At 29.7% G+C, this 25,663-nt stretch overlaps 2 protein-coding genes across 9 annotated transcripts in view; both read right to left on the reverse strand.

Moving 5' to 3' along the window:
* The window catches only part of NKCC (sodium potassium chloride cotransporter), a 57,923-nt gene extending 46,271 nt beyond the window's left edge, over positions 1 to 11,652 (reverse strand). For both annotated transcript variants that reach the window (XM_031980246.2, XM_031980247.2), the window contains exon 1: positions 11,454 to 11,652. The gene's annotated coding sequence lies outside the window, so the exon portion shown is untranslated. The remainder of the gene's footprint in view (positions 1 to 11,453) is intronic.
* A 930-nt stretch (positions 11,653 to 12,582) lies between these two features.
* The window catches only part of LOC116428647 (uncharacterized), a 122,138-nt gene continuing 109,057 nt past the window's right edge, over positions 12,583 to 25,663 (reverse strand). For all 7 annotated transcript variants that reach the window (XM_031980521.2, XM_031980523.2, XM_031980520.2 and 4 more), the window contains 4 exons: positions 25,384 to 25,626; positions 22,975 to 23,241; positions 19,652 to 19,966; positions 12,583 to 18,117 (listed from right to left, as the gene is read on the reverse strand). In XM_031980521.2, the coding sequence (XP_031836381.2) occupies positions 18,064 to 18,117; positions 19,652 to 19,966; positions 22,975 to 23,241; positions 25,384 to 25,626 (879 nt within the window). In that variant the 3' untranslated portion in view covers positions 12,583 to 18,063. The remainder of the gene's footprint in view (positions 18,118 to 19,651; positions 19,967 to 22,974; positions 23,242 to 25,383; positions 25,627 to 25,663) is intronic.

A 25,663-nucleotide genomic window follows, 5' to 3' on the forward strand; every position in this document is an offset into this window, starting at 1 on the left:
CAACTTATTGATATATTATATACTTGTAGGTTCTACGTATGTTTGTAAATATATGATCTTACATACGCTCTCACAAGTATTTTTACATATTTCACCATACGCTTATAGATCTCACTCACAAATTTACTGCTTAAACAAACATCTCCATGACAAACCATGGGAATTAAGAGCAATTTCTTCTCCGCGACATGTGAACAGTTACATTTGATTTTACAAGCTGTAGGCTACATGGTTAGTATCGTTTTATTTGAACCAGACGAAACATTCGTGATTTTTCAAGTTGGAAAATTATAACACACCTCTGACATAAGAAAACTAACGGCGTGTAAATTGTATAACGCACCAGATAAGCGTATGATAATTATATTAATTACAGACTTGAAAAAGTCGATAAAATTCTAAGTTGTAATTTCACACAATTTGAGACAAATAGTACCTCACAAATATTATATACAAATATTTCATACTGTACTACAACTTTATAATGAATATAATCTTAATTTAATATAATTACTGAATATATAGTAATATTTAATGAACAGTGTAGTAGTAAATACAAATTATTTTTAAATAATTAGCAATAAAAGTTCGATGCAGTGCATAATATCGTATTAACAGTATACTTACAAAGTGTCTTTTCTAGGACCTTTAAAAACTGATGCGAAATGTACAATAAACGATGAGATATCGAAACCGTGTAATCGATACCTTTAACATTAGGCTTGAATTAGACCTTTTATATTATCACGCACAGTTGTCGAAAAACGTTCGGATTCGAGAGTCACTGATAAAATGAAATTTCCCGTGACGTTTTATAGCTTTTAGGACGGATTACAGCGTTGCGAAGTCGGGTCAAAGAAAAGAGATTTAATGTCCGAGATACTCTCCTAAGAAGGTATCGTGACAGAGTAACACGTGTGCCTTAGGATTTCAACATTTTCATACAGAATACACACGACGATTACATTTTTATCTAATACTCGCAATCTTTGACGAAATTACCGTTTTCATTCAACTATATTGCACCGGCAACACTAAAGTCGTTTCTCTGAATTGTAAACTTGAGTAATTCTTTTATCGTGTTCTCTTAGGAAACAGTGCCGTTTAAAAGTACAAAAAAAGGGGATTCACAACTGATCTAGCACGTAATTATATCGCATATGTGTACACATGCAAATTCGCGTTTCCACAAATCAATTTCACGATATGAACATCGGGATAAATTAAAATTGTTAATGAACTACATAATCTCCATCATTACATCGTGCTCTGTTTGCATATGCTTGAAATTCACACTTCGACGATTAAGTGTTTGTTAAATAGAATGAAATTCAATCGAAATCTCTCGTAGTTTTCTGTTATTTCGCGGTCACAGTATTTTAACTTGTCACGAATGAAAATAAAATTAATATAAACTATAAAATTCACTTTCCCAAATATTAATTTTGCTAAAATAATACTGCTACAACTGAAAAATTACTTTTCATAAAAAATCAAAACAACGATATCTTTATTATATTCTACAATAATACAAATAAAACTAACATAAGTACGATAGAATTTCACATAGGAAATCTTTATCTCCAACATTAAAATTCAGCTTCCTAAATATTAATTTTACTAAAATAATCCTGTTGCGACTGAAAAATGATTTCTCTCTGGAAATCATAACGACGATATCTTCATTATATCCTACAATAATACAATACTGGCAACATCTCGATTTCTCCCATGAAAAAAATTGAAACCATAAGAAACCATAGTTCGCATCACCATACAGGGAACGGTAGTAGTTCACTAATTGTTGTTTCACGAATTGATCGGAACGAAGTGCACCGGTGAATCAGGATTAGCGTAGCGTTCCAGAAACATTCTCGCAGTTGTCACAATGTTATGTGAACAATAATTTAAAGGACTATGACAGACACCGGCCTCTGCGTAACCAATTATTCCGCGAATACGCTCAGATTAATTTGCGAGTATGTTTCCTTCTGCGATCGAGTAAACCAACCCGGACGTCTCGAGATCCAACAGCCCCAATCCAGTTCGAGCCAGTCCGATCCAGCAAACGATCTTGTAGACCACCTGGATAAGAGACGGCTCTGCTACGGGTATAACATCGATGGACTCGTCTTTGATGAACGTTGGCTATAATATGCACGTACAGGTACAAATACGAAGTGGTAGAACGAGACCATGGGAAACAATGGAGTCATTGCTCTAATGCACTAGCCGAAAGGACACGCGGCAGAATTATAGGAACGCATAAAACTGCATAGCGCGCGTGATAATCACGATTAAGAAGTTTTTTCAATTGTTTTCAATCATTTTGACAGTAGAACTAAGTCTAATATGATTTTTATAAAGATTGTAACAATAGATTTTCTTCGATTTCTTCATATATTTAGGATAGTGTACGCATGAAACCATTTATCTATAAAACTAATACGGATATTTAACATTTTTAAGATATCAGTAATTGCGAAATGAAAAAAGATTGTAGTTTGATAGAAATTTGAGGAAAGGTGGAGAAAAAAGGATTTACTGTGATTTTAAATCCCTTTTCGATCCATACACGTTTCAATTCAAATCTTTAACAAAACGACTGTGCGTGTAATATAATTAGTATGTAATCCTTTTAAAAATTGTGACAATAGACTTTTTTTCACAATTTCTTCGTGCATTCATTATAGTATCGAAGTGAAACTACTTACTTTTAAAATCATTTGATATTTAACACTTTTAAGATATTAATATTTGTAAAAGAAGAAAACTGAAATTCGCCAGTTTGAAGAATGCTATAGTTTTAGAGTTAATGATGCAATGTTCAATTTGTTTTTTAGAATAGTTTGCTAGTTAAGTCGTTGAATTTATTCTTTTACTAGACTGAGACACATGCAATACGAAATTTGCGTGTATTTATTTATATATTCAGGATGGAATTGACGATTTAAATATTATAAGGTACTTTTGGAAAGTGATTGTGCTTTGAATTGGAAGTGAAGGTTTATTTTGCTCATAATATTTCAATTTTGAACGATATATTGATTTTATGTGTACTTTATAGATAATGAAATGGACTTATTTATTGCAGTTTATGTATTTATATTGTGAATATCTTGTTTTCGAGGTTCTTACTGATATTTTATTTTCACTGGACATGTTACGAATACAATACATTTGTTAATATATTTGAAAACGTTTTGTTTTTATTATTATAGAAAATACAATACTTTTAATACGATAATTAGTTAAATGAAATAGTAAATGCAATTAGTTTTATGTATGATTGAGAAGGAATTAAAAGAATGTTTATTTATCTGTTAAATAAGTGAAAGACATTTCATGGTGAGTTCTTAAATATAAATTTAACATAGAGATTTCTGTATCTTTGCTTAAGAAATTTAAGCAGTAATAAAGAAATAATTAATATTTTGATTAATGGTCATTTATAAATCCACTACAAATCGAGATTATTAAATGATTTCAGTCACGGTGGCCCATACATTGTCATTTCTCCGCTGACACTTTTGTTTCTAATGTTCTTCCATTATGTCTTATTGTCATTATACACTGAATATAAATAATGATTATTAAAATTCAAAGAAAACGTTATCTGAAAGTTATTTGCATTAATATATTTTTTGCAAGAAATTACCGTTTATGTAATTGAATATAAATTAGCATGAAATGTAATCTTGGGTATCATACGACTATACGAAATTATGTCATGGTAACACTAATTTCGAAATCATGGTTGTATCATGAATTTTTCATGATGAGATCGCGTATTCAACAAGTTTTGTGAATTCAGCTGAAAAAATAAATCGTTCACCATTTAATTCAGTGATTTTATTGTTATGATTAAATACATTATAACGATTAAAAACAGAAATTGTACTTTTATATATTTTGCTTCCTTCATGTTTCATAATTTATAATTTTAAAAATTTCGAATTTTTTGTTTCGTATTATCTTTTGTCATGCCATGTCAATACTTAATTATTTTTCAATAACTGATCATTGTGTGTTAACCCATAGTTTATTGCAAACAAATGTATGTTGAATTATATTTTCTAAGTAGATTTCTTTTATATCATTTTGGCTTCATTATTTTATGTCACAGGTTTTGTAATTAACAATTAATGGTTAAGCGTAAGTAATCCTAGAAATCAATATTTTTAAATTTTTATTACTGATCTATGCACAGTTATATACTTATAATCATAATTTATGTTATAATAATTACATTTCAAAATTTTTACAAACATATCGAGACTTATAATGACCTTTATGTTTAAATATCTTCAAAGAAGAATGTAACAAAAACTTTAATAGAATGTTATTTTTATTTTCATATTATTATTAATACGCTACTATTATTAATACAATTATTAATACAATAAATAAAAAGGTATGCCTTACAGTTTCACGATTCTTGATAACAAAAATGTATTTATGACTTTAGAATAATGTAAGGCTTAAATGAAGTAATGAAAAAGATCTCGTACATAATTATGTAAATTGCGGGAAACAATGTACGAAAAAATATGTTTTGAAGAAAAAGAAATTCATTATCATAATCTAAGATTCCAAGAGACATATTCACATTCATTAAGATTTTCCTTCATATTGCACTAATCTCGTGAATGTACTTGCGGTTCTGGCATTGCTAAACTGTTTAATTACGCACGTTTATGAATCAAGTTTGGAGCAGAATCACTGTTGTTATGCAATTTACGCACCAGTCGTTATGACGTACAGTTAAAAATAAAAGAGACATTCATTATACAGTTGATAAGTGCAAATTTAAAAATCCTGCTTTAAGGAGACATTATGTACAATATTTTCTATAATACAAAGAATTGGTTTGGTACAATTTTTAATATATTTAAATACATCCTTGTTAAAACTGATGTGTTACTATAATTGGTTATTTAAATTACGGAGAATTATTAGTCATTGTAGCTCAATGTTTTGATTCGTTGCAATTTAAAAATGTTATTGTAATATACTGCTAAAGTCTAACTGTCGATAATAATTAGTTCGACTGAAAATATGCAAATTTATTTTAAAAGAAAGATATTAATAACAACCTGATGAATTAAAAATCTGTGATCTGGCCCTAAACACTTTAAAACTATAAGTAATATCTATTATTAGTCTATGTTTGGAATAACATCGTCTGCTTTCGTCTTTATTCTATTTAACATATTCTCCTCAATTTTATTCAATTATTTATCACACATTAATGGTATTCATGTATTTATTATTTCTGGAGAAGATTAAAGCAATAGATGGAAATGGCAGTTATTAATTTTATTCTCCTCGGAAGACTTAACATCCATCATTTAGTACTGATTTAATATATTAAAGAATTTAATATTAGATGTATGAACTATTGCGTTACTGACGTTTTATTACTCAGTTTTCAACACGCGAATTTAGAAATAATTAAAATACAGATTTAAAGACAAGAACAAATCTTTCAATTTACTGATAATTAAAAGTACTCCTAAATATAATCCTGTTTCGTTGAAAACCAATGTTACACATTAAATTACTTCTGAAATCGCCTCACGTATACACCAATTACATACACTTTAGAAAATGTATACATATTGAATTGAAGATAAAGTTCTGTCGGTAGATTCAAGGAAAAAAGTATTTACTAAAACAAAATAATTTATTTCTCAATCTTAAATATATAATTCCAAATCTTCTTACCTCTGAAAACCATAGATATAAATGGTGCCTGGAAAAGGATTATTAAGTCCTTTAATTTAAAGGATATTTAATAATAAAGATAACAACAGATTATTTAAGTTCTTTAATTTAAAAGATTTTTAATAGTAAAGATAATAAAAGATTATTTAAGTTTTTTAAAAAATGTTAACAAATTTATAAGAATTTTGTCGACAAAACTTTCTGTTCACCGGAATAAGGAGCGAAACGATCCAACCTTAGGAGAACCCTTCCTAGGGATGCCGAAGATATCCTTCTCAAGGGCATCCGACTATTGACCCAGTATGGTGCCGTCAGCAAATAAATATCGTCTCCAGATAAATGTGGAGAAGAATGGCAGATAACAGCTACATCTTCATATGTAAGCACATATGAAGGCGGTCGATTGGGGACCCTTTATAGAGGGTGCTTCTGAACTAGTGTCACAGTGTCACAAATTTTACGACAGCTCATGCCCTACACTTCCTCTAGTAACAGAAATTCCTTTAACACTAAACACACCGGCACTTTATACACACACATCTATTCCTCCATAATTTACATTTTCTACATCATGGGAAAGGAAATTAATAAAATGATATTTTTTGTATTAGGATGATGCATTTTGTGTTATTAAAAATATACACATACTGTAATGATGAATTGTAATTAGTTTCATCAGTTAGATGATGCTATTATCGCGTGAATTTGTGCAAGCTGAGGATTGTTTATAATATCATAGCAACATAGTGAATATTTTTGTACGTTCCAAATATATCAGAATGTAATCATTGAATTTTGAAAATTATAATAAATAATGTAACTGATTCCATAAAATATTCAAGTATTAATTTTTAATAAAGGGATAGTAATAGAACGCCTAAGAAATTTATCTTCAGTTTCTCGAAATAACATCAACATTTTTCCTAATAACTGTTTAATCATTCTATTCAGTATTTTATCAAGTAACAATATTGTTTATTTCTATATTTGTCCTGTTCCCAAAATAAGCATCATCTAGGCTCAGGGCTGCAAACGTTTTAATTTTACTTCCATCAATAAATATATCTTTCGTCCACGATTCTTCTCCCTAATTGAAATATTCTTTTTATTAATTAAAATCGAGCACGTCGATTGCTTTTGATACCAATGATTCTATGTTTATCTACACATATGCCCAACTAATCTACCCATTAGTTTAAATTTACCTGAAAGACATTGAACAATTCTCACAAAGAGATCTTCGTCAAGATATGACAATATTTCATTATGAATATCAACTGTGGTTTCAAAACGGATTTCCTTAAAATGCTGATGAATCACATGATTTGGTGGTCAGTTTCTTTTACGAAGTTTCATCTTTCAAAGAATATTTTTCAAAGTGTTATAAGCATCAATATACTGCATAGCTTTTCAATATGTTTCAATGGACATTCGCAATTCTGGTATTCTTGTACGTCAATCCCTGTTCTTGGAGGAACTACAATTTACGTAATTACTGTGAGTTATGTTTTATCTTTTACTCATGATTAATACTTTTGAAACTTGTGTACAAACTGCACGCAAACTGTATATTTCAACATCCGGATAAACCAGTGAAAACTGACTGCCAGGTCGAAAAATATAACAGATATTTACAATGTTCGATGTTTGCAACAATATTACAGAGCTAACAAGGTAAGTCTACCAAGAGACACCTGTCGTCTTTTAAGCACTTCTACTATGGTATAATGTTTGAAAAAATATTTGATATGTTCTTTTTGCATCTGCAGTTGTTCATTTAGTAGGGTTACAATAAATGAACAATAAAAGGTTACTGCAATAGCTGTTATTAATAATAATAATGATTACAGGAGTCCTTGAAATTAGAAATAAAAAGTAAAGTTTTTGCATTTCACTTTTATTAGATTTAAGTTAGTTTTTTATTTTGTTAGTTTAAGTTACTCTAAAGTTAGTTTTACTGCCCGGCGTTATGCAATACTATTAGAATATTATTATAATATTATAATTACATAATGAATATTGTAATTAGAATACTATTATAATATTATAATTACATAATGCATATTGTAATTAGAATATTATTATAATATTATAATTATATAATGAATATTGTAATTACGTTTGCCTAGGACAAAAGTTTTAGTTTGAAGAAAGTTATATAAAGTAATATTTTTCGAAAGCTTTCCTTTAGTCATCGCATAACTGAGAAATCTAAAAAAAGCACCTTCAAATTGATCATCAACGTACGTATAGCCTAAATGCTTAGAATGGAAATAGTTAAATGTCTCGGAAATTATTGACAAATTGAAAAGTTTCTATATTAATTCTAATATAAAAAATGTCTAATATGTACAGAATATGCGTTCTCAAATAAAGGATCCATATAATGCAGCAAATCAATAAAATAATTTATTTAAGAATTATGTTCAAAACTAATATTTTCTTGAAAATTGTTTTGTCTCTATAATTTTATGTACACATAAATTTAGTATTAAAACGTAGTTCATTGCGGAACATATGTATAAAGTTGTATGATTCCCACAAACTTAACGTCAAGTCTGTCATTTATAATTTTTTCTAATCAATTTTCACTCGTGCCTTTCTCTTTTAGAAGAAACATTTTCCCATTCACGTTACTTTTTGATTTTCTTACGACAATTAAGTCGTAAGAAAGCAAACGCAAACAATCCGTCGAGTCGTGCAGAAATCACTCAAACGTTCGCAAACACTCGCCCCAAAAGTCAATCGTTTGTCAAACATTGACAAATACACGTTCGAATAGTTGCAAACAATCTCCTGAGTCGTGCAATGTACAATAACAAACAGTCTAAAATAAATCTCTCGTCAAACAAGTCTTTCTCGAGTCTTAGATCAGTTTGCATTCGCGATTTCTTATTCGATCAAGTCCAAAGTATTTACTCGGTAACAAACAATCTCAAACCTACGTAACCGTTTGTTCTGCCTTTTAAAATCAATTGTTCAGTATTAATTTGATGGACAACAGCCTAGGGTATTTATGTTCTGCAAATGGTCAAACTCAAGCTTTACAATATTAAAAAGGTTAAAGCAACAATCCCATGCTTATTCGAGTTATACAGTTCTATGATAGTTTGAGCTGGATTACAAACAATAATGCGTATGTATATTTTATTTATTTATATATTGACAGTGACATAATTAAAAATTTCTAATCGTTGTTAATGTTGCCCTTTAAATTAATCTTCAGCTTCTGTTTTATATGGTTCAGTTAGCGATTGCGCAGTACAAGATTGTATTACATTATTTGTGTACGTTTCTATGTGTACTAAGGTTTGAACTGATTGAGAATCAGACAAGCGTGTTTGACGATCGATTTGAGCTCGTTTCACGAATTATATTGTATAAATGCACTTGGTTCACAAACAATTGAAGAATGTTTTATATGAATTCTTGCACTGTTTAACGAACGATGTAGTACTCTTCACGGCAATGTGAAGACTATTTGTCTCTTTGAACACGATTGTTTGTTAGATGAGTGGTTTGACGCACGATCAAGGACGGTTCGAAGTCTCACGAATGACTAACCGAATGGCTTCTAATTGCTTTCACCCCGCAGGAGGAGGGATGCGCCGTTTTTCTCCATTCTCTGTGACGGTGGAAACTTGACCTTCAGGGTGAAATATACGTCCGAAAAATTTAGATATTTAAATTATTAACAATAAATTACATTTTATGACACTGTACTTCGTGAACAGGTTTATTAGTTCTTTAATTAAAGGGTTAACTCCTCATTGCATTATATTAAAGCACAGTTCATTTTATTCCCATAGCTACGTACATTACCACATTTTGCTATATAATTATTGATAATATCATAATCACATGATCAAACTTTAGGAATACGCGAACATTTTATTTACATCATAATTTTAGTTTTCTAAATATATATTAGTCATCTATTTCATCTGTTTCATTTTTCTCCATATCTGTCACGATATCACGCAAGATTAGCTAATGCTTTTTATATTTAGTAGCTAAGAGTAAACATGAAATTATAGTTACATTTCTGTCGGTATTTTTTTCATGTTCTATACATTATTTGATTTTCTTCGCGCAATTTCTCGCTTCTAACGTTTCTCCCAATGCTTCGCGTAGATATTACTACCTTCGGTGTACGTTTACCAAGCTCTCACGAACCCTTGCACTCTGGCTGTTCATTACTTTCTCACTTTTTCTGTGTTTTCTTTGTATTCCTGTTTTCCTCTACTACATCAATTATACCGTTTTAGTTTCATTCCCTTCCTTCCCTTTTTGTCTGTTTCGCAGAGAGACGCTTTCGGCTTGAAGAATTTTATTGTTTTAATACATTGAATTGTTGAAAAATAATAAAACAAAATATGTTTTGAATAAACTTTCTTTAAATAATTTATTCTTATAACTGGGTGATATTAACTTAATAAATTATGCTCAAATAAGGGAATATTTTAAACAGAGTAAATTTAACTTTTAACCTGTTCGGAGAGAGTGAAACAAACTGATGTAAACAAAAAGATGTTAACGATTACAAACAAAGAATGAATGCTTCGAACTTTGTTGCGCGGTTTGAATATTTCTAACAAACATATTTTGTCATTTAATTCTTTATTGCATGAATTTTTATGAGGAATAAGGAAGTATATGGCTGTTATCCTATTTAAATTATGGTGTGGTAATAAAATAAATAAGAAAGTATGAATAAACAACGTTATTTGTGGCATTTTATGACGGTTCCCATATGAGAACTTCATACACATACCAGTACAAAATCAAAAATAATAATTAATTTCATTTCAGACAAAGTTCCCACTCGGCAACGGGATCCAATGGAAGGTTAACTTCTTTACTTCAATTGAATATTTAAAGAATGTACTATCTTATTTTATTTCACATTATCTTAAAATTATTATCCGCCAGTTGCTTAGAAGAAGGAGGTAATTTTCGTCTAAGTAATTTTGTTGGTCATCAAATAAATTCTTACATTGCCATACGTTCTATGGTTTGAATAAATGTTTCCATAAATAGTTTTTTAAGGGTGAGTACTACGTAAGCAGTTTAAAATCAAATTACTTAATTCATATGATTTCTGAAATAAGAATAGTAAGGTGACAAAATGATTTACAAAATTGAATTTTCTTATTTTCTACTTTGATTTCGAATAAAATTCTCGAACTTCACTGGTCGAAAAATTTGTAATGATGCTACAATTTAGGAATTCCTGAGTAATTATTAAATATTGTTAAATACTTTAAATATGCCAAATCAAGATGCTGTGAAAACTACAGTAATGTAATAAAAATTTTAACACTATTATCCTGTTCGTCGTAATAAATGTGGATAATACAAAACTGTTATATAACCATAATATTAGGGTAAATCCGAGGGAGATGGCTCACTTTTTTTAAAAAAAAAGATTGTATCATAATTTTCAGTGATATATAAGAAAAAATAATCATTTATGAAAGTAAATATATATAAGAAAAATAATTATTTAATTATAAGCCTCTGTGCAAGAATCAATATACCACTAAAAACAGTTAAAAACGTAGATATTTGATGATCTAAATGAGATCGGGCAATCTTATCCGGAAATACCCTATATATTCATAATAACAAGTACACGATATTTCAAAGATAAGAAACCGTCAGAAATAATAATCAAGAGGAAAATAATTTTCCTTGAATTGTTATAATTTTTTCACAGGCCTTACCGTGGCATTCCCTTTATCAAAACACTATTATTGTCTTGCTGTTAATGTTTCATATACTGTACACAATTTTCACACGTGCGATCAGACTTTATTATAAAATTATTTTAAACATATTGCAACAACAAAACTACACGCGATGTCATCGACGGTAATACTAAATCGAGTTACGAAGATCATTCTTCTGATCCTTCAGACTTACCGAAATACACTGCACATATACATAAAGTTAGCAATCGCTTATCGCTCATAGTGATAGCGAATAACTGAATGTGTACCAGTGATGGTAATTCCATGAATGACATTTCCGCGATAATAATAAAAAGAATGTTTTTGTTCCAAATCAGAGAAACATTTCATTGGTCACCGGAGTGTAGAAGATAACGAATCTGCGTTTTCAGATCTCTAATGTTCAGTACAACTGGAGATAATCCATTCATACGACATGTTTATCTTTAAAAATTCTTTAAAGTAATATCATATAGTTGGTATAAAACATTGACTGCCACGGTGATCACCGATGACCGGAGCTTCCCAATTAATTGAAAACAATTATAATTCGTAAGATAACTAAAGTTGAATAAAAATGTACTATAGCATACATTACTACGTAACTAATAGTGTAACGTAAGAATTGTGATGCAAATAATTAATAATTTTTCTTATTTAACTTTGCCACTAGAGAATAAGTGCTATATATAAATAAACTATAAAATGATGAAATTGTATATAATCAATGTGTTAAATAAAATTACATAACTGGCTACAAGCAATAAACAGATCCTTACCATTCCAAATTGTTGGAAAATAGTCGAAACGGGAGCTAGTCGCAGGTCATAGCGGCTACAAAATATTATTAATAGTAAAACTACCAAGCAGTTAAATTGATATTTTGAAATTCCTCTAAAGAAACTCCAAGAGGGCATCTATTGAGACTTTAATTAATCTACAATACAGTTTGCATATTGCTAAATCAATTTCTTTAATAATTGCATACAGAAACAATCTGTTATTTTTGAAATTATTGCAAAAAAAAGGAATCAAGAATAGGTCATTTTGACCCGTCTGGTAGTTTTAATGTTAATAATAAACTTTGAATAAAGGTGAAGGTAAGGAATAATTTTAAACGAAGTTGTACATATCGAACAATTACATTTATTTTCTTGGTCCAACTATAGTTTGGCGTAGTCAACACAGTGATCATGACAACTATGCGATTCGACAAAGTTATCATATTTTGTTCGCCGGTTTCCAATCTCTCTAGTATAATTATACGTGTAGATTTAAATCGAATTAATAGGCATACATATTAACTCGCGAACATTCGGTTCCTCTTATATCCGCGACAAAGATACGCGTTTATTCGCCATTTATAAAGGATTTGTTATACAAACACGTCTTTCTTTATTTTCCGTTGAATATAGATATCTTATAATACCAATACTAAACACGTATATCACTAAATATTTAGCTTCTTTTTTGGTATCTCAATCTCAGATTGTCCCATAAATAACGACCACTTTTAATGAACACATTTCGTTGCGGCAATTTTTTGAAATACAAGGTTCAATCCATTTATAATCCTTATAAGCATTTAAAAATATCCAGATAATTATTAAATTCTTTTGTTCTTATGATTGTAAAAGTAAGCAATATTTCGGAGAAACTATAATTATCCAAAACAATTATAAGTTTCGTAAACAAATGTATCAATGGTTTATTTAGATACAATGAAACTTGAATGATAAGCAAATAGCTAATTACTTTTTTTATCTGTTAAAGAGAGCTAACGAATATAATATTATTTTCGTAATTAGTGTTTTGTTGGGCAATTGCAAAAGCAAACAATGACAGAAGTGGGCATACATCGGAGGACAATCCGGTTATGTTTCCTGAAATTCCTTGTTATAATGGTTAATATATTTAAATAACATTCATTCGGTGCATTAAAACCGGTTCAAATATTCCACGACCCATGAACTGTACGGTACTTTTAATTTGCACATTCAATATATTTGACGATATCACACATAAATGTTTTATACTATCACGATTATTACGTGCTACTTACTTAGCAATTACAATGTTAAGTAAGACAAAAATACTACTACATGTATATGGTTACACCATCTTTCGCGTGTATCTAAATAGTATTCGACGAATAGTAAAAAACATTCTAATTTTACGTACGTTTTAACACTTGACATGCCACACATTTTACGTTTATAATAAAAAATCTCACGTATCAGCTACATCACTACCAGACCTTCTCTTCTACCTTCCATTGAAAGCAACCATTTTTCTTAGTCACAATGGCGGCTAAGAAAAGTATTGTTTGCTTACTTCGAAGAAATTTTAATTCACCTTAATACCGAGTTTTAGTACATGAGATCATTATGCTTTTACTTCTACTTTTTTATAGTTAGAATCTATCCCTTAGAACTCTATGAAGGTATAAATTTATGTTTGGCAATAATCGTGCTGAAGTATATATGAAATATTATATCGACGACTTCTGCATGCTTGTGAATACAAATTATTATGATAATTATAAACGTTCGATAACTGTCATACTCCTGTCGATCAATAATTTTAAAACCATCTTACATAAGTGTCTTTTGACAAGTGAAATATAAACTGTTATAATATTTTTGTCGATTACTTAAAATTGCTCTTATAAGTAAGAATCTTATCAATTGATCTATATGGTTACAAATAATTGGTTGACAGTAACTACAAATTAACCCTGTGTCCCTCATCTTTCTTCGTATAAATGCTAATAATTTGAAGAACAATTGGAGTGTCTCTAATAGTTGCATATATGTAGTAGGTTTAAAGAGATAAGAGTACGATTTTGATTTTGTAGAACATTGATTCATACAGAGTTTAATTGATAACGCATCGGTAACGTTATTAAATTATTCCATAGATTTTGTCGATTAATTTTATTAGGTTTCATAGTTACATTTATTATTTATTTATCGTTTAAAAGTTTAGCGTAAAATTCCTAAGCGTATATGCAATTGATCGCAGATTCATGGACGTCTTTTGTTTCCATTATGCATGGTTCAGTCTAGAAACGTTACTTTTTTAAAGTTTTTTATCATTTCGAATATTTCTTGTAAATTCTTTGCTAACAAATCCGCGGACTTCATAGATTTGAAAATGATTAAAGATTCTTGTTAACCATTCTACATATTAAAAATACGTAAAAGGAATCGAGATTAAATCTTGTACAATAAAATTGTAATTACGTATATTATATTTGAGTGATTTATGAACAATCATATGGAATTATTTAAGAACCGAACAATCACAGAAATTCGCTACTCTGGATCAAACAAGAATCTGCAATGTACATAAAAGTCTGATAATTTACAAGATTGTTAAGAAAATTAACCATTTGCCCTACAATTTATTTTCCAACTCAGATCGATGCAACTACTTTGCCATTAATAATTTATTGAAAAAAGAGAAAAATCTGGACATATTCTATCCCCACGTTCATTCTAAAATATAATAACTAATAACAGGAGAATAATATTTAATTTAATCTTCACCATGAATCTGATACGCTGTCATAAGGCAAGAGGTTAATACAGAAAACGTAGACAATAAAAGTAACTATTTTTACAATCGTAAATCACGTGAATAAGCGTTCACGTTTATTGCAAGGTTTAATTATCTTCGATCGCTAATGACGACGCTGAAATACATTTATTAGGGAAATACGACAAAATTTACGGGATGATTCAGCCCATCTCTCAAATGTTGTCGAGATCCCGGAAAAATGGCGATCAACGGCAATTACGCCGTAACATTTCACTGAAATTGCGATACTAATCGAAGAGTCGAACATCTACAAACAAAGAATGCATTTTTCTTGCTTTTCATTCTCACGAAATGACACGGTTAAACTTATCTCTGACTGGTTTCTATGTGCAGTTGTAGAGAGCGACGTGCTACGAGTCGAATAATCTGTACAATCATAACAGCAACAATAACAATAACAACAATAATTCGGTAATACTTAGGTCGATTGGAAAAAGAAGAAGGAAAGAACGGATTCGATTCTGTAATCTCTCTGGATCTTTACAAACATAATACTACTCGCCTAAAAAGATCGTGGTATTAAAAAATAATATTATCATGTACACATATTTACAGTGACCCATAAACATTTTCAAACAAGACCGTCACATTGACTTATACAAATGACATACTCTTATCCTTTGCATTAGAAGCGGGCAAAATAGGTACTACGAGATTGTTCTATAAATAGAAAAATAAAAACTGAAACGGATTAAGGAGTATAGATAACGTGACCGTTTTCATAATTATTCGGAATGTATGTGAATAACACTATGAGCCACTATACAAAAGTTTCACTTTGTATAATTCATATACATGAATATGTTTACGGTAATAATGCGCACAATTTTCAAGACATGTACGGTAATAAAATAGATGAAATATACTTGTTTCTAACAGAGAATAAAATGACATAATAAAGATAAGTATTAGGATACTCTGAAGTTATAGAAAATTTGATTGATAAAACCAAATAGTTTTCACATTTTCTTGCAACCATTATTAATGCAAAAGAATATACTTTTTCTGTACACTATTGGATAAATTGGTAAGGACTTTAATAGAACAATGTACTAGCGACAATTTAATGAAAATAAGAGAAGAAATATTTGTACTTTAATAAATTCATTACAAATTTTGATTTAAGTCGACTAGTGTTAATTCGTTAATTTTTTATATTTTTATTGTATCTGTCCTGCACCATGTGATAGAACTCTTATTAGTGTATGAGTTTTTCTCAACATTCAATTAATCCAATTTTTGTAAGTTGTTTTTGACTTCGTAAATAGTATATACTTTTAAATCTGTAAAATAAAGAAAATATACTTTCAAAATTGTTGTCTTCTCAATTTTCTATTTTAGTTAAAATGGATAAAATGTTGTATTTTATTTTTTTTTATTCCATGAAATTCTCGTAATTGCTAAAAAATTGTGCGGGATATTACGACGAACACTCTACAGACGTGTAATTCTCAAAAAAGGATATCTTGTTATCATCGAAAGTTTCTAGCTGCGAAATGTTTATAAAAAGAAATCGTTAGCCACGACAGCCTTTCTGAAGTAATTCTACCAGCTACCAACGTTAAATATTCAATCTATGCTTAATTAATTTTACCTATAAATATACAACATATAATACATATACATATATCTCTATAATAAAGTATTGACAAAGAAGGCAAAGCCTACAATAAAAAGAAATTTACGAAATCGTAGAGACTTCAGAAACATGAAGCTATATAACGTCGACAAATAGTTCGAATATCACAAATGAATTTTTGCCTCCCGATTCGTATTTTTTCACTCGAACGAGGTATCTCTTACTTCGTCTTCTCCTTTCGGTCATAAAATTTCTTAAAAACAGTACATATTAATTTTATGTATCATAATGCATGTTTTAAGAATAATTTATAGAAAATAAAATAAAATGTACAAAATAAAAGAATTTAATTTCATTTACAACTGAATGTATGAGCTGTGATTTAAAATTTTGTTTAGCTTAAGGAATATAGTAAAAAGTATCAGTCTGTGATACTCTGTACCTCTATAACGTATAAAACTTTTACATTAATAAAACATCGATTAAAATTCATCAGTGAAAAATATTTGTTTAATCATTGTAACTGAATAAATTCAAAAGAAAGATATCGTAGGATTTTAAAATCTAGAATTGTAGAAAGATAGAAAAATCCGAAATTTTAAAAAATCAAAAACAAAACATTTTGCTAAAATTATTCAGGTTACTAAATTTTGCATGAATCATATTGCTTCCATTTCATAATCGTTAAAATGTGATGACTTTAGATTCAATTGTTCTTATCGAATAAATGTTAAGAATTGTAACTTCCGAAATTCGGTTTAACTGATGTGAAAAATGTTATATCTTTGGGATTTATTCATTTACAGCAACCGGCAAATTCCTCAATTAAATAAGTTCCACTTAAAACCTAATAGAAAACGTATACGAAGTATCATTTGTCAATATAAACGAAAATTTGCAGTTTTATGGAACAGCCATATCAGAAATTTATAACAGAACGGTATAATCCTTCCAATAATATCAATTTGTCTTATTTTTTACTTTCTAATAATATTATATTGTAATATTATTTATTTCGTCAGAATCGTCCTAATATTACGTGAAAATTCCTTTTAAGTTGTAATTAGCAATTGTATAATTATAATAGACGTAATATAGGCCGAAAGAGAAAGACAAGTAAATGGGAACTGGTGTCTCAATTTTCTCTTATCAATTCCTCAAGTTCCTAATAGATCAAGTAAAAATCGATAGAGACGATAATTGATCGTCGGAATGGTCCACTTATCACAAGTCGCCTTTTTTAATTCAATTATTACATAGTATCTTCCTACTTAGATAAATCTTAGAACTCGAGTGTTTCATAATCTCGCGCTGTACGTCGCCTCTGGTGATGTTCCTTTTACCCTTCATTGATACAACAGATTTCTGATCTGCATTAATCTCTCTTCGACGCAAAAGATTTTCGATCTTCACTCGATTAATTCACGTTGAATCCAATACACCGCCGGCTAATTTAGTAGCGTACAAATTTAAAGCCTGAAAAATGAAAATTTAATCATAAGAATTCACCATATTCTAATTGAATCATTTTTTTGTCAATGTTGACATAGATATAAAAAAATTCAATTTTTTTATTCATACAATCATCAATGAAAGCATTTTTTGTATATTTTCCTGACATTTACATATTAGAACCTTAAAATTGCAAACTTGATCTGAATTTATTAGAAAAACATTCAAAACACTGTATTCGTTTCTCACTACAATCTTTATGAATATTATGTCCAAAATTGTATGATGGAAAAAGAATTTTTTTATAATTAATTTAAATTTTTGAATTTGTTTCAGTATGTTAATGTTAATACTTTGATGGTCGTATATTTAAGCATAATAATAAGTATACGCGTTTATGTACCGTCGGTAATTCTTTAGGAGATTTTACCATCTGCTGTTAGTGCCATTCTTACAAATCTTACCATCTACTTCCAAGTGAATGTATTTCCCACAAATGTTGCAGTGTAATTTTGAGACACTTATCAGAAGAAACATTGAAACTATAATTCGAATTTCATGGCACATTTTCAGTTTTTTGTATTAGTAAGAGACAATTTTGAATAACAATTTTATGATATGTATCTAAACATCGAATTGGTCATTAAAGTCTTAAATTTGAAACTTTTAAATTAATTACGTATTGTTTGTTTATTTAATAAATTAAAATTGTACTTTCTTATAAGATATGACCAAATTCGAAAGCTGAAAATGGATAATTTTATTTTTCAAATAACGAGAGATTGATATGTGGTTTTCTTTTTTTCTAATGTTTAACACTAAACATACCGCGACCGATCACAAAAACGCTTTTAAAATTTAACTTAAGATTCTCCTTCTTTGTTCATTCATTTAACATTGAATCAATTCCTACATTGCCCGATTAATCAGCTTTTCAATTTTTGTCTTTTCTTCTGTTTCTGTTTCCAGTAAGAAATATTTATCGTTTAACTCGTTTATTTTTATTTCATAGCTATGTTTTTTCACTAGTAGTTTCATCAAGTTTTCATAAGTTTAAAAAATGTGAAAAAATCTCATCCCTAAAAGGTTAATAAGTTAATTATGGAATTTAGTTTGAAAAATCTCATTGTGCGCGCAACAAAATCAAGCCATAAAGTACATATATACTCTTGAAACACCGTGAAACTGTACCAAAACAAAAAATTACATATATCTGAAAAAATAACTAATTCATCGTTGCAAAGATTAGTATCATTTCGAATTTTAACACTAAAACTACCGATCAGTTAAATTAACATTTTGAAATTTTTCTATAGAAACTCCAAGAGTGCATCTATTCAGACTTTAATTGATTTTCAATTCAGTTTGCGCATTACTACATCAATATCTCTAAGAAGTTCTCGGAGAAACATCTGTTATTTTTTTAACAATTGCAAAAAGAAGATATCAAGAGTAGGCCCTTTTGACCCGTCTGGTAGTTTTAGTGTTAAGATGACGCGTATATTCGACAAATGTAGTTAACTGATTAAAAGTGAAAACCAGGAACAAAGAAAATCACCTTATAAATGAACGCATATTGTTCCTTCGTCTGGACAGCCCCAGCACGATCCCGTCTGATAGTGTAAACGACCCTTGGCACGTCCACAGTTCTCGTAATCTCATATTGTCTAATTCCTAGGTCAAGAGCTATTAACGTTCCCGTGCGTCCAGTGCCGGGACTACAGTGGACCACAATGGGTCCAGGGCCACCCCTTTGGAGTGCCCTCGCCTCAAGAAGCACGGCTATCAAGCCCGCTCCGTCCGATTGTGCGCCATTGACAGGCCACAAATACCAAATATGATACACCTCCCTGAACGTGTTATTCTCCAAATTCTGGAAAAAGGAGATTTAATTGAAAAACAATTGATTTATGCAAAAAATATGAATGTCTTTTAGTTGAAACTTTACATATGTTTTTACAATACTTTCGTTAAGTTTCGTGAATTTTTTTTAGTTGAATTTATTCAGAAATACAGTTCTTACAGCTCATAGATAAAAATGTTATAATTAAAAGACATTTATATTTTCTTCTATAAAGGTTGAATCTATATCCTTTATTGAAAAAATGAGATTTTCCTCTTAAATTGTTGTGAGTTAATTATTATCGCGTTAAATTATCGGAATATTATTGTTCCGTTAAGTAATAGATGATTTGATGTGACGATACAGTTTCATTTTTTTAATTGTAGAACAGAGAGAATTTTTCTGTAAAATTTTCTGTTATAGAATTTATGTATTGAATTCCTAAAAATATGTTGTGTTTTTAGTCACGTATTTGGACGACACATTTATTCATTGGTCACGTGTTTAATAATTCTATCCGTTTAAGTCATATGTCATGCAGCTACGAGCGGGAGAAATTATTAAAGTCCTGCGTTCACAGGAAATATTTATTGCGTTGCTCCTAAATCTACGTGGTACGCACAATTTACATAACAATGCAAAAATTAGGCAAAATAATTTATATTCTAACTTACTTTGATTAAAGTATCGACCTACTCATATTTACAACACACGTTTGAAATAATTGCTTTTAAATTACAAATTAACGATAACGTGCCTAATATTTTATTAAACGCGATATCGTGCTTTTCACGGCATAATATTATTTTAAACTGTACATTAACAAATATTTCCTTTTATTCCACTTATTTCCATATTTTGTATTATTTTCAAGATCTTCTTATAATAAATTAATACAAGATTGAGTTAACAAATAAAATTTCTTTTTCCTCTACTTATTTCCATATTTTGTATTGTTCTGAAAATCTTCTTATAATAAACCTACATAAGATATAAAAAGAATTCTCGATTTTGAACAGAAAAATATAAAAATTGTCTGTAGGTTAGGTTCTTCTATGCGCACTCGTTGCGTCGTCCCTGCCTCCTTGAATGTTATACAGTACAATGATATCAATTTGTTCGATGAAGGTGCTCTCAATCAGGATTGTTTTATAGTAGAACATTGATTCTACGAAGTAAGAGGGAGGAAGTAAAATAAACAGTATGATTGTTTTCGTGGTATAAAGTGGGAAGCTATATGATATCCTAACATTTTACCTATAGAACCTTAACCCTTTGAGGACGGATTCCGTCATACTAGTGACATCAAAGTTTCATATCTAGAATACAGAATTGGGAACGAATAATTTAATTACTAAAATATTCAAAGCTCAGTACGTAGTTTCCTTTTGTTCTAGCAGTTCAGAATTCAGTCTATTATTTAGCTTCCTCTGCTGAGGTTTTTGAGTACTTTGAAAAGCCCCCGTTCACAAAGAGTTAAGAATATAAAACACTACTCTAAAGGTTAAGATAGAAGCTTTAAAGGCTCAATATAAAAGCATAATTTTTCTTTAAATAATAATGTCAGAATAAATTGTGACGTTGTGTTATTTAAAAGAATTTATCGATGTACGATTGCCATTCTGATTTCTATTGGAGCTAAACTGATATTGAATTGAAATCCTTATTACTGCAGTTATTGATATAATTATTTAATGTCGATGTTTAACAAATTAGTAAGTAACATAATAATTTCAGATTGTGCTATTGTTAATATCACAATTTTGGACTAATCTATTAAGTTCAGGTGTTGATTACGCGATGTGAGGATATTGAACGTTGCTTTATGTAGGGTCCTCAGCAACAGGTGGGAGAACATTTAAGAGGAGATCCTCCACGATAATATTATATGAAAATTCAGAATAAAAAACTGAGATTCCAGCTTCATTTCCAAGTTATTAATTCGTTTTACGCGAATGAAAATCGCGTAGAGTTTGTCGGTACAAGAGAAAACAAAATATTGGAAAGAAAAGTCGGTATAAGTTTTCGAAACACATACTTATTGCACATAGCCAAACAAAAGAAATAATAATAATGACATTTCAGAAAACGAAAGTATATTTTAGTCGGTGTCAATGAATTCAGATCGTGTAAATTAGGATCGTGCATAAAACCACCGCGTAAATAGTGCTATAATTTACGGTATAAAAAAAGTTCGCGTAAATCGAGGGTCAGGTGTACCTTTAAGCTATAACGATTCGATGATAGTTGAATGACGCATGAAGCATAATTGGAAGTCTTGTACTTAATTAAATTTCAATTATTAAAGCAAATTTATTTTTGCTAGACCAACTTAGAAAGCTAGAAATAACAGAGAATTTAACTTTTCCATTAAAGGTCGTCTTTAATTAAGTATAAAATAGGAGCTTTATATCAGATTAATTTTATGTTCGTAGATTTTCCTAGAGCCCGCATTCTATTAACATACATTATATAATAACTGGGAACGGTTAATAGCATTATGCGCATAATTAACGAGTTTGTGTCTTGTGTAATTAGATTACATTACTAAGATATATTAATAACAGTTTTGCCTAGAATTTCAAGTAAACTATAATTGAAACTTGAAACTGAACTAAAGAAAGGAACATAATCTTATGGTTATCAGATGCAAATATAATATGAGAAAGTTTAATGATCTGTAATGGTATATATTAACATATCTGGAAGATGCATAGAAATTAATTGATTTTCATAATGTCAGGCAAATAGTGTTTCTTATTCTGATAACTTGGTAAATGGGTAAAAGTGTTGTTTAATAATCATATAAGCAGAATAAGTAAAGAATCTACCTTTTTGTAAAATAAGAAATTTCCCAAACTGACGTGTAGAAACAGAATGAAAAATTAATTTCTTTGCAATTCAGCCATGTTCCATATAACGGGTAGTTTCAGAAATAATAGCATTTACTTATTAGAATGGAAGACCCTGCATTATATGCACTCGTATTTCTCATAAATGCATAGAATGCTCTTTTAGAATAAGAATTTGTTATGTACCTTTAAATGAAGCGTGGAAATGGCATATTTTTCTTTGGTTTCTCTCTTCTTCAGAGTTACTTGGAAATCACCGTACAACCGGTGGCAGTCAGTTATTTCTGAGGGTGGAATGTACTCGGTACACTTTTCCACTCCATTTTCAACGAGGTCGGTTAACATGATGATCACTTTGCACTGCTGCTCCCAGATCATTCTCCAGAAGTCGGTAACGGTCAACTCCATTGGTGCTTGACAAGCGATATAATACCGCATCGCGTTCTTTGGTCCCTGGATAAAGGGGAATAATCATTACTAAACAGTGAAAATTAGTAGAATCCCTGCAACGAACGATTCGCACTTAATTTAATCGATTAATTTTTATTCTTCTAGAGTTCATTAAACTAATTTAACTCCTTAACCTATGATTTATTTCAAAACTGCGCCTGCAGTAATTACTTCGACATTAATCATTTGCTAGAAGCAAAAGGAGAATTCCACACTTGTCTATATCTACGTTTACTGTAAAGTGTAAAAACTGATAGCAGAAAAACCATATTTAATTTAAACTAACGAATAATATAATACATATAAATTTATTAATCTATCATTTATTTATTTATAACGTAATTATTCTGAAATACAATGAGTTGTGCTTACAGATGGTTATTTCAGTCAATGAATTAATTTTTGTCGAAGACAATTTGAGATGATTAGAATAATTTTTCTTCAGTATTTCAGTGAGAATTCATTCCTATAAAATGTAAGTTGTATTTTCATAAAAACGGTAAGACGTTTCAATGTAAATTTACATTAATCAATAAAGTACTTAGTATCAATTTACTGACACCGATATGTCAACAGGAATTTAGTATTTAAAACGGAATTGGTTTCAGTCAGTCCAAGTAAGCTAATACTTGTAATAAGCGTGTGATCACGGGATTAGGATATTGATTAATAGTATTGATTAGCTACTCCCTGCCGATGTTAATTACAAACCGGAGGGCACTGCGCTGAATGCATTCGATCTACACTAATGCATGCCGACTAATTGAATATACATATATGTATGTATATGTGCAAACTATCGCTAAAACATCATCAAATTCTACATTTTTAATCACAGTACACAACCTAAATTTCACTTTACTTATATAAATTATTTATTAAAAGTTATTTACTAAAACTTGATTTTTATTCCAGATTTTGTATATGAAATAAAAAAGCTGAACAGATAAAAAATATGTTCATACTTTTTGCTCTATAAAGTATGAAATAAGAAATATTATATACGTCTTTAAATAGTTTTGTAATTCGCTCATTTTTTAAATACATTAATTCAATATTTTTTTATACAAACCAATAAACAGATATAATGCATGTGAATAAAATATATCTGCATTGTCATAAAAACAGTATTGTATATATATAATCGTATAAATAATATATTTGTTGAATTACTTATTTTTTCATATAACATTTTTTTCTAATTATAATGATAGCAAAACTATGATTTCTAACAATTATATAAATCACTTTTCTTAATATTATCTGTTTAGTTTACAACAGCAATGAAACTATATTTGAAATTAATTATACTTATTAATTTAAGACCTATCGTGTTCTACATTAGAACTTCCTATGCATTTAAGGCAACTGATTAGTGTAATAACGATTGCCCATAATTTTAATATGATCACAATAACAAGGTAATTAATAGTTTTAAAGATCATCGATTACCATTTGTCTTATTACAAGGCATAATTTAAAGTTCCTAATCATTCAGTAGGAACAGGTGTTAACGTCCGTCCTGCTTCCGCGTATTGCCGCGCTTGAGGCTTATGCAATAAGCATTCGTGTTCTTCGTAATGCATTATGCAACATCCTTTTCTCATGCAGACAAAACGCTGTGTTAGCTGTTACTTCTGCTTGGATCACACGAGACACGCCGAAGTGCATTGTTACGTAGATACATAGTCACGTGTACACCGAAGATTGAATGCGGAATTACAATATTGAAGGGAATTCGAAATTCATTTAACACTAGAATTATCGCGATACATTATTTCAGATTGTTTTGTACAAATTATAAGATTGCATTTATTGAAATCTAAATATATTTATATTTTAGATTGTCTATAATAGATAGTCATTTTGATTCATCTGGTAGTTGAAATTTCACTAAGTTACCAAAGAACCCTTGAACTAAAATGTTCAATTGAATTTGACAAATCTAAGCGTTACTTAACTTTCAAAAATAAAAATAATTTCTAATTTTCTATTATCAATCTTAATATTCGGAGTAAACGTAGGCATAGGATAAACGTACAAATTTTCTCTTTTCCTAACAAATTATTAACGACAAAAGTAGTTGTGTCGATTATAGTTGAGAAATAAAACATAGGGCAAAGGGTTGGTAATGGTATCACTTACCCTGACGTAACTGGCGTTAATGTATTCCGTAAGAGAATCGTTGTTAATTTTTTGGAGCGGCACCCTCGTTTCCGGGAGAGGTATCACGTTCGCGTATCTGTTCTTCACTTCAGCCCCGGCCGGCAGCTCGTCTATCTTCGCCGAAACTTGCGGAATACCGGAGAATTCCTCGTTGATTGCATTAACGTCGTTACAGAAAGATGAAAGCCCGGCAAAATTCAAAGGGTGGGACGGTATAGCGCTCTGGAACGAGAACACACCGTTCGTAGAAACACAATTT

Source organism: Nomia melanderi, chromosome 1 (assembly GCF_051020985.1).
Source record: "Nomia melanderi isolate GNS246 chromosome 1, iyNomMela1, whole genome shotgun sequence".
NCBI classification, from domain to species: Eukaryota; Metazoa; Arthropoda; class Insecta; order Hymenoptera; family Halictidae; genus Nomia; species Nomia melanderi.